Source organism: Euleptes europaea, chromosome 15 (genome assembly GCF_029931775.1).
Source record: "Euleptes europaea isolate rEulEur1 chromosome 15, rEulEur1.hap1, whole genome shotgun sequence".
Classification (NCBI taxonomy): Eukaryota; Metazoa; Chordata; class Lepidosauria; order Squamata; family Sphaerodactylidae; genus Euleptes; species Euleptes europaea.
In genome coordinates, this window is record NC_079326.1 from 57,126,764 (window position 1) to 57,139,535 (window position 12,772).

The window sequence follows — 12,772 nt, forward strand, 5'->3', positions numbered from 1 at the left end:
TAATGAACATACAGAAACTTTGGAAAGAACAATCCCTCGTGTGTCTATAACCTTGCTCCTTAGCATTTTGTGGTCGGCACCACCTCCTGTGGCAGCCATTCTGGGATTGGCTCCACCTCCTGTGGCAGCCATTTTGGGATTGTGCCCCACTGCCCTGTGTCAGAGCTCCAAAAGTACCCGCAGGATCCAAAAGTTCGGGGACCCCTGACCTCACTCAAAGACCTTACAGCAGTCATATGTCTGTCACGAGAACTTCGTAACCTGTGAATCAGCCCTTGAGTAGTAGCCCAAGGAAACACAGTGAGCTTTGTGACTGAGTGAGGATTCCGAGACAGAGGTCCAAGTATGAAGGGCAACGAACAGAAGAGGGCAAACCTTTACGGATACGCTGCACACTGTCTGTCACAGAAATACGTGTTCAAAGTGTCCCTTACTTAAAAGATGTCTGCCACAGGTCCAGAACAGCCAACATGGTCGGATTTATTGCATGCAAATTTTCGCTTATATAGTTGCGTGCTGCCAGGAAGGACTTGTTCCACGGTTTTGGCACAACTTCCATTCTAAAAAAGAAACGGGTAATGCTGACATCCCCAGAGCACTGATATAATTACTTCCTAATACTGAGTTTGTAAAACTGCTTTCACTAACTTGTCACAACTTAAAAACACTCTCTTAGCAAAACACATCACAATTAAATTGGGGGGGATTTTTCTTCTACGTTTTGGCACTTCTTCACTAGACCCAAACCCCTTGGGCATTCCCAGGCCTTATCAAATTAATTAGCCATATGCGTATGATTTAGACAGTTAATTAACCAGCTAGAGATACTGTAGGATTTTCAATGTGCAAGAGGCATGAAATGGACTTCATCAAATACAGGCTGAGTATCCCTTATCAGGACTGCTTGGGACCAGAAGTGGTTCGTATTTCGGATCTTTCAGTATTTTGGGATTTTTGCATGTACATAATGAGATATCTTGGGGATGGGATCCAAGTCTAAACACGAAATTCATTTATGTGTTATATATATTTTATACACATAGCCTGAATGTAATTTTAAACAATTTTTTTTAATAATTTGTGTACATTGAACCATCAGTGGCGCTGCTGAGTAACGCCTGCATGCTGGCTCCAAAAGTCTGGTTTTCGGTTCAGATCGGATATTGGATGTCCGGATAAGGGATACAAAAATGTACCAGTAAGCACTACCTGTCCCTCCACACATGGGCAGAGGATTCCTATGGAGTACAAGGCTGTTTGTTAACATCTCCTCCTCCAGCATCACTCAGTCGAGTACACATAATGCCAAATGCACTACAAGGCAACAGCAGTGCCCAAAAACTGAGCGTTCATCTCTACCTCCCAGAGGGACACCCGGGCAGTTCTACTCTGAGGATGTAAGTTTCTTATAAAGGGCCTGGTTTCATGTTACAAGTAAAATATTAAGTAGATAAAGGGATATACTAAAACATTTCCAAACCATGCCAATGGTTTGGATAGCTGGACGTTACTCCCGAACACCACAGGCCTCTTGCCTATGTATTTGTGGAGCAGCTCCAGAGGACCTAATTCATTACACCTTATTCTGCCCTCTTTACACAGAGCCCAGATCTAAATTTCTCGGAGTGTTTCTAAAGGGCCTAAATCATTTTCCAGATCCAGAGAAGCTGCTCTTTCTCCTATCAGACACCAATCCTGATGTTTCCTACAAAGTTTCACTATTTGCTTTAGCAGCCAAGAAAATCTGAGCTAAAGCTGTTTTCTAATCAGAGAACTTAACAACCTTAATTACTAGCTTCTTGGGGCTCAGACTGTTTTAAAGTTATGTCAATGTTATTTTATGTTATTTTAAACGTTATTTTAATTGTTTGTATGATAGATTGTCATGGCCTTTGGCCACAAACAATAAACTTTATCACTTCGCATACTAAAACATTTCAATTTAAAAGAAAAGTATTTTCGATTTATTTCGATTCCACGTTAGACCTTATTTTCTTTGCTGCAAGAGCAAACAAAGAGACTCTATATGATGCACATGCATCAATATCTGATAACAGAAACATAATTTTCTCTGCATCCGATTGTGTATTGATAATATACCTGTCAAAAATTTAGCCCTGGGGCCTGCATACAGTGGGCAAAATAGGATGTAATGAGGCAAGTCCTCCAGAGTTGAGGATCCACAAATACAGATACATTGATCCCTTGGTGTTCGAGAGTAGCCCCCTGCCAATAAAGCTGTTGGCATAGTTTGGAAGCGTAATGATGCGAATTCCATGGTACAAAGTCCTCGTGTTCATTTGTGGGTGATGCAAGATGTTTTAGAGTCGAGTCCAGTAGTTTTAGACCTAGCCCAAAAATCTTCTTGGTCTCTAAGGTGCTACTGGATTTGAACCTAGCTGTTCCACTGCAGACTGACATGGCTGCCCTCAGAAAATATATTATGCCTAGTATGCTTTCTAGTCAATGTCTTTAAAGAAGGGTTTTCTTACTCTTGACGATGAGGCAGGAGAATTGGCTTCTTGCCCTCCTCTTTTTCCCTGGGATCTCTTAAAACAAAGTCAACTGAAAGAAGGCATTGAGGGGGGGGGGGAGGAGAAACCGGAACACAAATGAATTCAGCAAAACAAAGAAACAAGACCAATGTAAGAAAAACCATTTACGGTCCGCCTTGAGGCTTTCACACGTGCCGAATAATGCACTTTCAATCCACTTTCAATGCACTTTGCAGCTGGAATTTTACTGTGTGAAACGGCAAACTCCACTTGCAAGTGATCGTTAAAGTGCATTGAAAGTGGATTGAAAGTGAATTATTCAGCATGTGTGAAAGCACCCTTGTTGGTGAGAAAGGTAGACTATAAATAACATAAACCAGATAAGAACACTCTGGAAAACAAAAACAACCGAATGGGATAAAAGGCTGAAATGTCAAAAGAATTACAAGCAGCTGAAAAAGAAATCAGAAAAAAATGCTGAGAGCAAGGTTACCCCTGGCTTGCGGTCCAGGGTACCTGAAGGTCCGCCTCCCCCCCCCCCCACTTTGTCCAGCCCACCAGTTAAGATCTGCCTCCCTAACACTGCTATCTGTGCCCCCCCCTTCAGAGGCGGGGTAGGTAGTGACTACAGACGGCATTTTCTGTGGTGGCCCCTCACCTCTGAAACACCCTCCCCCCCTTGCGGCTTGCTGGGTGTCTACTTTACTTTCTTCTAGGTGCCAGGCTAAAACACATCTTTTTACACAACCTTCTAAACTAGGAATTGATTTTTTTAAAAATCACTATTTCGGTCTTGAAACTGCTATTTTAAGCTGTCGATGGTGTGTTTTTGAGCTCTATGTTTTTATGCTGGGCAGGCGATGGCAAAACCACCTCCGAACGTCTCCTGCCTTGAAAATCCTACAGGGCCGCCATAAGTCGGCTGCGGCTTGAAGGCACTTCACACGCACACATGGCTTTTACCATAGAAATGTGGGGAATTCCTAGAGCAGTGTGCAATGTGGTGACATCAGCAACGCATCATGCTTTCCGGGTCTTCCCGGAAGTAACATCACCACATCATGCAACACTCCCCATGCCCTGTCCCAAATCCTTCCAGGGTTGCTAGGCACAGGTGTGGCAACGCTATTGTCATCTGCTTGCACGCCAGGTACTACTATTTTCACAGTAGCCACATGCTTGCACGGTGCAGCAAGGGCAGCCCTGATGTCCCCTTCACCACCTGTTGCCACCCTAAGGAATGAGGGCACCAAATTACCATCCCTCTCCAATGGCACTCAGTTACGAATAGGCTTACCTATTGCTTTCTTTACACTGAGAAGATAGTCCTCTCTCATTTCATCAGACAGCACATAAATACTTTCACTGAGCACTTTCAGGTGCTGGGGCACCAGGGCCAAGACGTGTTCCAGCCACGAGTCTTCCATCGGGGCCACGTGTTCCGTATCAATGCCGTGGCGAATGTAGTAATAGTATTTCTGCATAATCAGAACATCACACAACTTGAGAAGAAGAGTTAGTTTTTACACCCTGATTTTCTCTACCTTTAAGGAGTCTCAAACCGGTTTATAATCATAATCCCTTCCTCTCCCAACAACAGGAACCTTGTGAGGTAGGTGAGACTGAGAGAGATCGGAGAGAACTGTGACTAGCCCAAGGTTACCCAGCTGGCTTCATGTGGAGGAGTGGGGAATCAAACCCGGTTCTCCAGATTAGTCAGCCACTCATGTGGAGGAATGGGGAATCAAGCCCGGCTCACCAAATTAGAGTCCATCGCTCCTCTGGAGGAGTGAGGAATCAAAACCGGTAATCCAGATTAGAGTCCACTGCTCTTAACCACTACACCATGTAGGCTACACGATGCTTTGGCCATATAATAAAACAAGACTTCTGGTTCTGACGGCTGCATAAGATTTCCCTGCCAAAAAGTATCTCAGAGAATGCAAAGTTTTCTGGCCGAGCTGACTGAAACAGGTCTTGATTCACACAGCACACCGGGAGCAGAATTTCCCCATTCCCTTGCTTGCTGACTTCTACAAATTGACAGCCTCGAATGGCACTGCAAAACTTCACTCAGGCTACAGCTGCCAATTTGTACACTGCTGGTATTTCAGGATCACTCCCCTCCCCTCCTGCCTCTTGCTTGACAGGCATTCAAATGAAGGAGTCGGCATCTTATTTACCAAAATGTCTTTCTCAATTGGCGCAGAGGATGCTGACGGGCCAGGCAGCGATTCGTCGCAGGAAATGCGCGCTTCCTGAGAAGGTGACGGTTGCCTAACAAAACAAATAAATGATAATTTTAAATCGATGGAATTCAAACAGCGATTTGGAAAAGGGATGCTGGACTGCAGACATCTTTCAGTCAGCCTGTGGTAAGCGAAATTAGCTCAGCCTCCTTCTGCACTGAGCAACAGCCCTGTTTGCTAGGGACCCTTCTTAAAAAGACCGGATTTTTTACTTCTGAAAAGAGGAAAGTAACTGCAAAAAGAAAACTCACAAGATGATGTTCACCAGTGCATTTCGGAAGTTTTCCCGGTCCTTCTTCCCACTGCTTCTTCCTTTAGAAGCTGATGGTCCTGCGGTTGCATCACTACACGTCGACTCGGGCATCTTCCGTTTCTTGGGCCTCTGGCTCAGATATTCTCCTTGGGGGAAGAAAAGGACAGGTTTCGTGCAGGAGAGGCTCAGAGCCAAAGTAGAGGTCGCTATTTACAAGTGTTTGTGATGGGGGCCAACATATTGCGCCGTTTAGCCCTGGAAGACTTTTTGTTTGTTCCAAACATCTGATTCTGACAAAATATATAGTGCTGCACAATTCAAAAACACACCCTTCCAGCATTTTGAACAGGAGCTGCCTCATTTAAGAGTTCCTCCTCACCCGCTTGTTTTCTTTCTTTCTTTCTTTCTTTCTTTCTTTCTTTCTTTCTTTCTTTCTTTCTTTCTTTCTTTCTTTCTTTCTTTGCACAGTGCAATCAATATGTATGAACCGTCCTGTTCACGGAAGCCTTCTGATGCCTTATGTTCAGCGGGGAGCTCTCTCAGCCACAGAGTGTCATCGTTTCTTTGCATTCGTCTATTTCTTCTATACAGTGTGCAAAGTCGGCCATAATCTATTTGCAGGGCATGGCGCTAACCGTAACCCCCACCAAACATAATCTAGGGGTAAAAACCTCCCTTTGGAAAAACCCACAACATAAACATTTAACAAAACCACTGTACCTGATGACACCCGCACATTTACTTAACCGTAAAAATCTGACAGCAAGAGCCAGAAGACTGATGTCCAGAGTCATCCATATCCAGAGACACTTTTCAACCCATTTCCAGTTCCACCCAAATGTTCATTTTGATTCTTACCGGGTGTTAGCTCATTTTTTATCATAAACTCCTCTGGAACTGAAACGTCTTTATCGTCTCGCAACTGGAACGTGGGGGGAGCTTGATGCCATTGCGGTCTACAGTTTATCTGAAAGATTTTATTTTTAAGTTTTGTGAGAAATTACCGCAACTTGCAATGGTGTTAACCATTCCCACCTTTCTGACACATCCTAAAAACATATAAATAAGCGAAATAAAGGAACGATGGCTCGAAATAAAACTAGTAAGCACTTGGAAAACAGAGCAAGCAGAGCCCTTCAAATAGTAAAAATGATAGTCATGATGCATACCTATACTAGAGAGCCAGCATGTTGTAGTGGTTAAGAGCGGTGGTTTGGAGAGATGGACTCTGATCCGGAAAACCGGGTTTGATTCCTCGCTCCTCCACATGAGCAGCGGAGGCTAATCTGGTGAACCAGGTTGGTTTCCCCACTCCTACACATGAAGTCAGCTGGGTGACCTTGGGCTAGTCACACTCTCTCAGCCCCACCTACCTCCGAAGGTGTCTGTTGTGGGGAGAGGAAGGTGATTGTAAGCTAGTTTGATGCTTCCTTAAGTGGTAGAGAAAATCAGGGTATAAAAACCTACTCTTCTTCTGTGCTCTACCACAGCCCCAGAAATGCTTTGTTTTTTTAGAAGCCATTCCCCACAGTTGCTGTGTGGAACATGAGTTGGATCCGGGGGAACCCAGAACCAGCTCTTTAAACCAATGACATGTGATTTGGCCCCAAAGGCTGAAACGAGCACCGTAACGCACATGTGAATGCAGGGAGCTCAGATCAATGCAGGGAAGGATGCGCATTTGCACAGAGGTCTCTTGCTAGAACGGGGGGAAGGCAGATTTCTCCCAATCCAACAATCTATTTGTGCTGGTAGCAAGGCAGCAGTTCTCAAAGTGTGGGTCGTGGGCGGCCACTCTCCCACAGGTGGGTCACAAGGCCAGCAGGGAGAAGAGGGCGAGTTGGGAGAGGCAGCACTGCACCAAGTAACTTTCATTATGTAAGAGGTTTTATTAATTAGAAAAAGAGGAGTTGTTTTTTATACCCTGATTTTATCTACCTTTAAGGAGTCTCAAACAGGCTTACAATCACCTTCCCTTCCTCTCCCCACAACAAACACCTTGTGAGGTAGGTGGGGCTGAGAGAGTTCGGAGAGAACTGTGAATAGCCCAAGGTCGCCCAGCTGGCTTCATGTGGAGGAGTGGGGAAGCAAACCCAGTTCTCCAGATTAGAGTCCGCAGCTCATGTGGAGGAGTGGGGAATCAAACCTGGTTGTCCAGAATAGAGACCACTGCTCTCAACCACCACACCACGCTGGATATCTAGGAAATAATATGCATGCGTTGCTGTCCACCTCCTGTTCGTCACTGTTTTCTCCACACAGACTTCCCTGCTGTTGAACGCTCCAAAGTGTTTTCTTCCGGTCTCTGCTTTGAGGTTTTTGAAAGAGTCAAGACCAATGGCAAAGAAAAAAATATATATACACACATGCATTACCTTATCCAACTGTGGCAAAAATTTGGTTACAGTCTTCTCTATCTTTCCTTTGGCAGGTGGCTTGGGCTGGGAGGAAAAGAAAACAAGAGGCCAAATAAGTCGTGAGCACTGGCATTTTTAACATGAACCTTCAAACCATCCTTCAATAGCTGTGCTTTCTAAGTTTCCATTTTCCTTCTCTCTACTCAGTCATGGCATAGGGTTACACATTTCTTCTGCTTTCTTCAGCTGAGATTTTGGAAGATGCAAATTCACTCAAAGGGCAAAAGTGCTCCTGAAAAGGCATCACTTAAATGAATGGGTGTCAGCAAGATATGCATTTTCAGTCCAGTGAAAACTCTCTGCAGTTTAAGAGAAGACAACCCCATCCTGGGAACATTCTGTTATCCAGGAGAGAGTCACTGACCTTTCTGACCATTTTGAAGCAATCGGCTGAAGAAAGAACCAATGACATACCATCAAACCAAACCATGACTCCTCGAAACGATTTAGCAGGTACAGCATTTGAAATAAAGATGAAATTTCCAAAACCAAGGGTGATTAGAAAAAGAGGTGATTTCAAAGGGCGATTAGAACGAGAGACTGCTGAATTACAACTAATCATATAGCACAAGACAATGCATTCTCCAGGACTGAATAGGGACCTGGGATTCCTGTCTCATTACCAATGCGGATTTCTCCATGCCTACTACCTCTCTGCATATCACACCTGATCCAGTCACACCTGCTGATGTCATTTGCCTGTCATGCAGCCCACAACTCCACAAAAATCTCTCTGAACCAGGTATGGATGCCTGTCTCCAGATGGCACTTGGGGATCTCCCAGAATTATAGCTCATCTCCAGACTATAGAGATCAGCTTCCCTAGAGCAAATGAATGCTTTGGAGGGTGGACTCTGTGGCTTTGCACCCCTGAGGTCCCTGTCCTACCTACACTCCGGTTTCCCAACCTGAATCTGGCAACCCAAGAAGCAGGTCAAAAAGACTTTTCACAACAATGCAGTCCTAAACAGGATTACTAGACTGGAAGGCAGCTAGACAAGATGCTGGATATTTGAGAGTACATCTCCCATCTTATTTATATTCCCCTTTTATAGCTGCTGCAGCAGCGGGGGAATACGGATCAGGACTATGGTGCTGGGAAGACGGTTTCCCCCTGAAAAATCTCCCCCTGAGAGAAGAAGAGTTGGTTTTTATATGCCAACTTTCTCTACCACTTAAGAATCAAACCGGCTTGCAATCACCTTCCCTTCCCCTCCCCATAACAGACACCCTGTGAGGTAGGTGAGGCTGAGAGAGTGTGACTAGCCCAAGATCACCCAGCTGGCTTCGTGTGAAGGAGTAGGGAAACAAATCCAGTTCACCAGATTAGAGTCCACCTCTCATGGGGAGGAGAGGGAAATCAAACCCGGTTCTCCAGATCAGAGTCCATCGCTCCAAACCACTGCTCTTATCCAATACACCACACTGGTTCTCCTGATATTTGAGAACTGATATTTGCCCCAATAGGTAACACTTGCTGAAATAAAACTACAGAGGATGTGCTTTTTATAAAAGAGGTTCCAGGTCCTAATAACACCTCATTGTATATTTGATATTTATGTAATCCCTGATTTTTTTGAGAAAATGGGAATTCTGGTTTCTTCACCCCAGGAGGAAACCCTCCACGCCCCTCTATGCAATAGACTGGCTTCCCCGCAGTTTCAAAAGCCCGTCAGGTAAAGCTCCGTGGCTCTTTCAAATGTTGCAGGAACACCACCCCTCGAACAAAGTGCCTGCTTAAGTTTCAAAAACTATTTTTTTTTAAATTATACGAACAGCTGCAAGCAGGATTAGATCCCTTTTCAACATGCCTGACTTTGAAGTGCGCGGGCCGCATTCTTGTTTTCCTGGAGGATGTCATCCCGCAATCAACTTTCCACTAATGAGACGAATATATTAAAGTCTCCTTCAACAAATATGGCTACACCACCTGCTCCTTCCTCAAACAGAATGAATGTTTTAAGTAAATGTCAGAGGAGGGGAAAAAGGCATTTTGAGGGAGGGGGAGTTAATCCAGCCTATTTATGCAAAATACCAAAAAAAAAAAGTTTTACTTCAAAAGAACACACATACACACCGCCTATTCTAAAATAACTTTAAATAACAAGGCTTGTTTTAATATCCACAGCCAACCCGGGGAAAGAATGCCCTCTGCTGCCATAACGTGATACTTTCTTGTTTGCGTGTCCCCATAAACCCCTCATTCCAAATCATAGTTTTGGGCACCACAATATAAGAAAAATGTAGACAAGCTGGAACGTGTCCAGAGGAGGGCAATTAAGATGGTGAGGGGTCTGGAGACCAAGTCCTATGAGGAAAGGTTGAAGGAACTGGGTATGTTTAGCCTGAAGAGAAGACTGAGGGTTGATATGATAACCATCTTCAAGTACTTGAAGGGCTGTCATATAGAGGATGGTGCAGAGTTGTTTTCTGTTGCCCCAGAAGGTCGGACCAGAACGAACAGGTTGACATTAAATCAAAAGAGCTTCCGCTAGACATTAGGAAGAACTTTCTAACAGTTAGAGCGGTTCCTCAGTGGAACAGGCTTCCTAGGGAGGTGGTAAGCTCTCCTTCCCTGGAGGTTTATAAGAAGAGGTTAGATGGCCATCTGTCAGCAATGCTGATTCTATGACCTTAGGCACTTCATGAGAGGGAGGGCATCTTGGCCATCTTCTGGGCATGGAATATGGGTCAGTGGGAGTGTGTGGGGGGAGGTAGTTGTGAATTTCCTGCATTGTACAGAGGGTTGGACTAGATGACCCTGGTGGTCCCTTCCAACTCTACGATTCTATGATTCTATAGATCAGCTCATATCCCCTTACCCGGTTTCAATCTTTTTGGTTTGCTCACACTCTTTCAAAAGGTTAAATCTGAGAGTTAAACAAAAGAGCTAACAGATCTCACCGGTGTAGAAGCTCCTGATTTACCTCTGTTCCACCTCAAGAGAAGTGACCGCGCAACTTTCTCCGGTAGGTAGAGGGTAGTTCACAACTTACTTAGAGCCCCGCAGCACTCTGGAAACCCACAAGTTTTTCGAGGCATTAGCTGTCAAGAGGCAAAGCTCCCTTCGTCAGCTTTGACTCTGGAAAGCTGATACCCCAAAAATCTTATTGGTCTCTATCTTATCGGAGAGGGGCTGTGGCTCAGTGGCAGAGCATCTGCTTGGCATGCAGAAGGTCCCAGGTTCAATCCCCAGCATCTCTAGTTAAAGGGACCAGGCAAGTAGGTGATGTGAAAGACCCCTGCCTGAGACCCTGGAGTGTCTGAGTAGACAATACTGACTTTGATGGACCAAGAGGGGTCTGATTCAGGATAAGGCAGCTACATATGTTCAAGGTGCCACGGAGAGCCAGTGTGGTGTTGTGGTTAAGAGCAGCGGACTCTAATCTGGAGAACCGGGTTCGATTCCCCACTCTTCCCCATGAAGGTCGCTGGGTGACCGTGGGCCAGTCACAGCTCTCTCCGAACTCTCTCAGCCCAGATGGAGATTTTGGGGGCGGAGCCAGAGGAGAGCAGGGTTTGGGGAGGGGAGGGGCTTCAATGCCATAGAGTCCAACGGACAAAGCGGCCATTTTCTCCAGATGAACTGACCTCTGTCGGCTGGAGGTCAGTTGTAATAGCGGGAGAGCTCCAGCAGGTACCTGGAGCTTGGCAACCCCTACTTATATAGCACGTTTACTTTAAAATCCACATACACAATCGTGGGTTGAGTTATGCATTTATTGTTCTAAGCGATGATTGAACCGTTTCCACTTCGTCATTAGTGCTGCTCTTTCGTGCCTCCTGGAGGTTGGCAACCTGACCTGTTGGCTTTAGGGAAAAGGTACCCTTGGGGGGGGAAAGCGGGGGGGGCACGAACAGGAGTGGAGGTTGCTCTCCTTCTCGCCCCCCCCACGTCCGGCCCTGGGGGAGGGGAGGGACCCCCGTAGGGCCCCCTCAGGCCCCCTTTCCCCAGGAGAAGTGGGGGAGGGGGAACCACGTGATAAGTTGGCTGTGCGGCCACTGTGATTCCGGGAGATCTCCCGCCCCCGCCTGGAGGTTGGCAACCCAAAGGCAAAGGGGACTGCAAGCCGAGGGAGGGGTCCCCTTCCTTGCCCCCCCTCTCTGCCCCCCGCACCTCTCCCCCCCCCTCACCTGGTCGTTGCTGCTCATGGCTGAGTGGCCGGCTGCTCGCCCCTACTCTGAGTAGACCGCCAGGGAATGAGGGGCGCCGGTCACACACACCCCCACACACACACTGGCCACGGGGTCTCCCGCTCCCTCCCTGCAAGGCCGGTGGGGGGGCGGGGAGTGTTGTCCCTCAGGGAAGAGTCCCGTCGCCTAGCAACGGCCCCGACTCTTCCTGGAACCACCCCCCTCGCCTGGCGACGGAGTTCAAATCACGACCTGCCAATCTCGGGCTCTGATTGGCTGGGAGGGTGGCGATTGACAGGTCGGGATAGGCCAACCCCCTCCACCCTCCGAGGGTTCAAGTCGCAGCTTGTCAGTCTTGGGCTCTGGTTGGCCGGGAGGGGGGAGGTGATTGACAGGTCGGGATAGGCCAACCCCCCCCATCTCGCCAAGGATTCAAATCACAACCTGCCAGTCTTGTACTCTCATTGGCTGAGAGCATGAGGGGGAGGTGATTGACAGGGGGGGCAAGGCTAACTCCTCTACAAGGGACCAAATCACAACCTGCCAGTCTGGGCTTTAATTGGATGGGAGGGGGAGGAGATTGACAGGCCGGGCTAGACTAGCCCCCCCCCCAAGGGTTGAAATCTCAGCCTGCCAGGCACGTGCTCTGATTGGCTGGGAGGATGAGGGGGAGGTGATTGACAGGTCGAGAAAGGCCAACCTCCCCTCCTCCCCCCACTTCCCTCCACTGGGTCCCTCCCAGCAGTTTTTCCCATTAGAGGGAAGGGGGCTCAGAGGCCACATTTCAGTGGGTCACCCACTGGTGGGTGGGTCATGTCAAAACTGTGGGGTCTTGCCTATCCTATCCACAAAAGGGGGTTGATTTTTAAATGTCATTTAGAATCATAGAGTTGTTAAGGGTCCACCAGGGTCATCTAGTCCAACCCCCTGCACAATGCAGGAAATTCACAACTACCTCCCCCCAAAACCCTTAGTGACCCCTACTCCATACCCAGAAGATGCCCAAGATGCCCTCCCTCTCATGAGCTCCCTAAGGTCATAGAATCAACATTGCTGACAGGTGGCCATCTAGCCTCTGCTTCGAAACCTCCAGGGAAGGAGAGCTCACCACCTCCCGAGGAAGCCTGTTCCACTAAGGAACCGCTCTGTTAGAAAGTTCTTCCTAATGGAAACTCTTTTGATTTAATTTAATTTCAACCCCTCTCAAGGGAAAGCCCACAAAGA

The 12,772-nt window shown here is 46.9% G+C and overlaps 1 protein-coding gene across 1 annotated transcript in view; it reads right to left on the bottom strand.

The window, feature by feature from the left end:
* The window catches only part of DNAH7 (dynein axonemal heavy chain 7), a 132,973-nt gene extending 121,407 nt beyond the window's left edge, over positions 1 to 11,566 (bottom strand). Inside the window, exons 1-8 of the mRNA XM_056861236.1 lie at positions 11,549 to 11,566; positions 7,373 to 7,438; positions 5,856 to 5,919; positions 4,996 to 5,143; positions 4,679 to 4,772; positions 3,793 to 3,973; positions 2,493 to 2,565; positions 435 to 560 (exon numbers count right to left, since the gene is read on the bottom strand). Of these exons, the coding sequence (XP_056717214.1) occupies positions 435 to 560; positions 2,493 to 2,565; positions 3,793 to 3,973; positions 4,679 to 4,772; positions 4,996 to 5,143; positions 5,856 to 5,919; positions 7,373 to 7,438; positions 11,549 to 11,566 (770 nt within the window). The remainder of the gene's footprint in view (positions 1 to 434; positions 561 to 2,492; positions 2,566 to 3,792; positions 3,974 to 4,678; positions 4,773 to 4,995; positions 5,144 to 5,855; positions 5,920 to 7,372; positions 7,439 to 11,548) is intronic.
* Between the last annotated feature and the right edge of the window lie 1,206 nt (positions 11,567 to 12,772).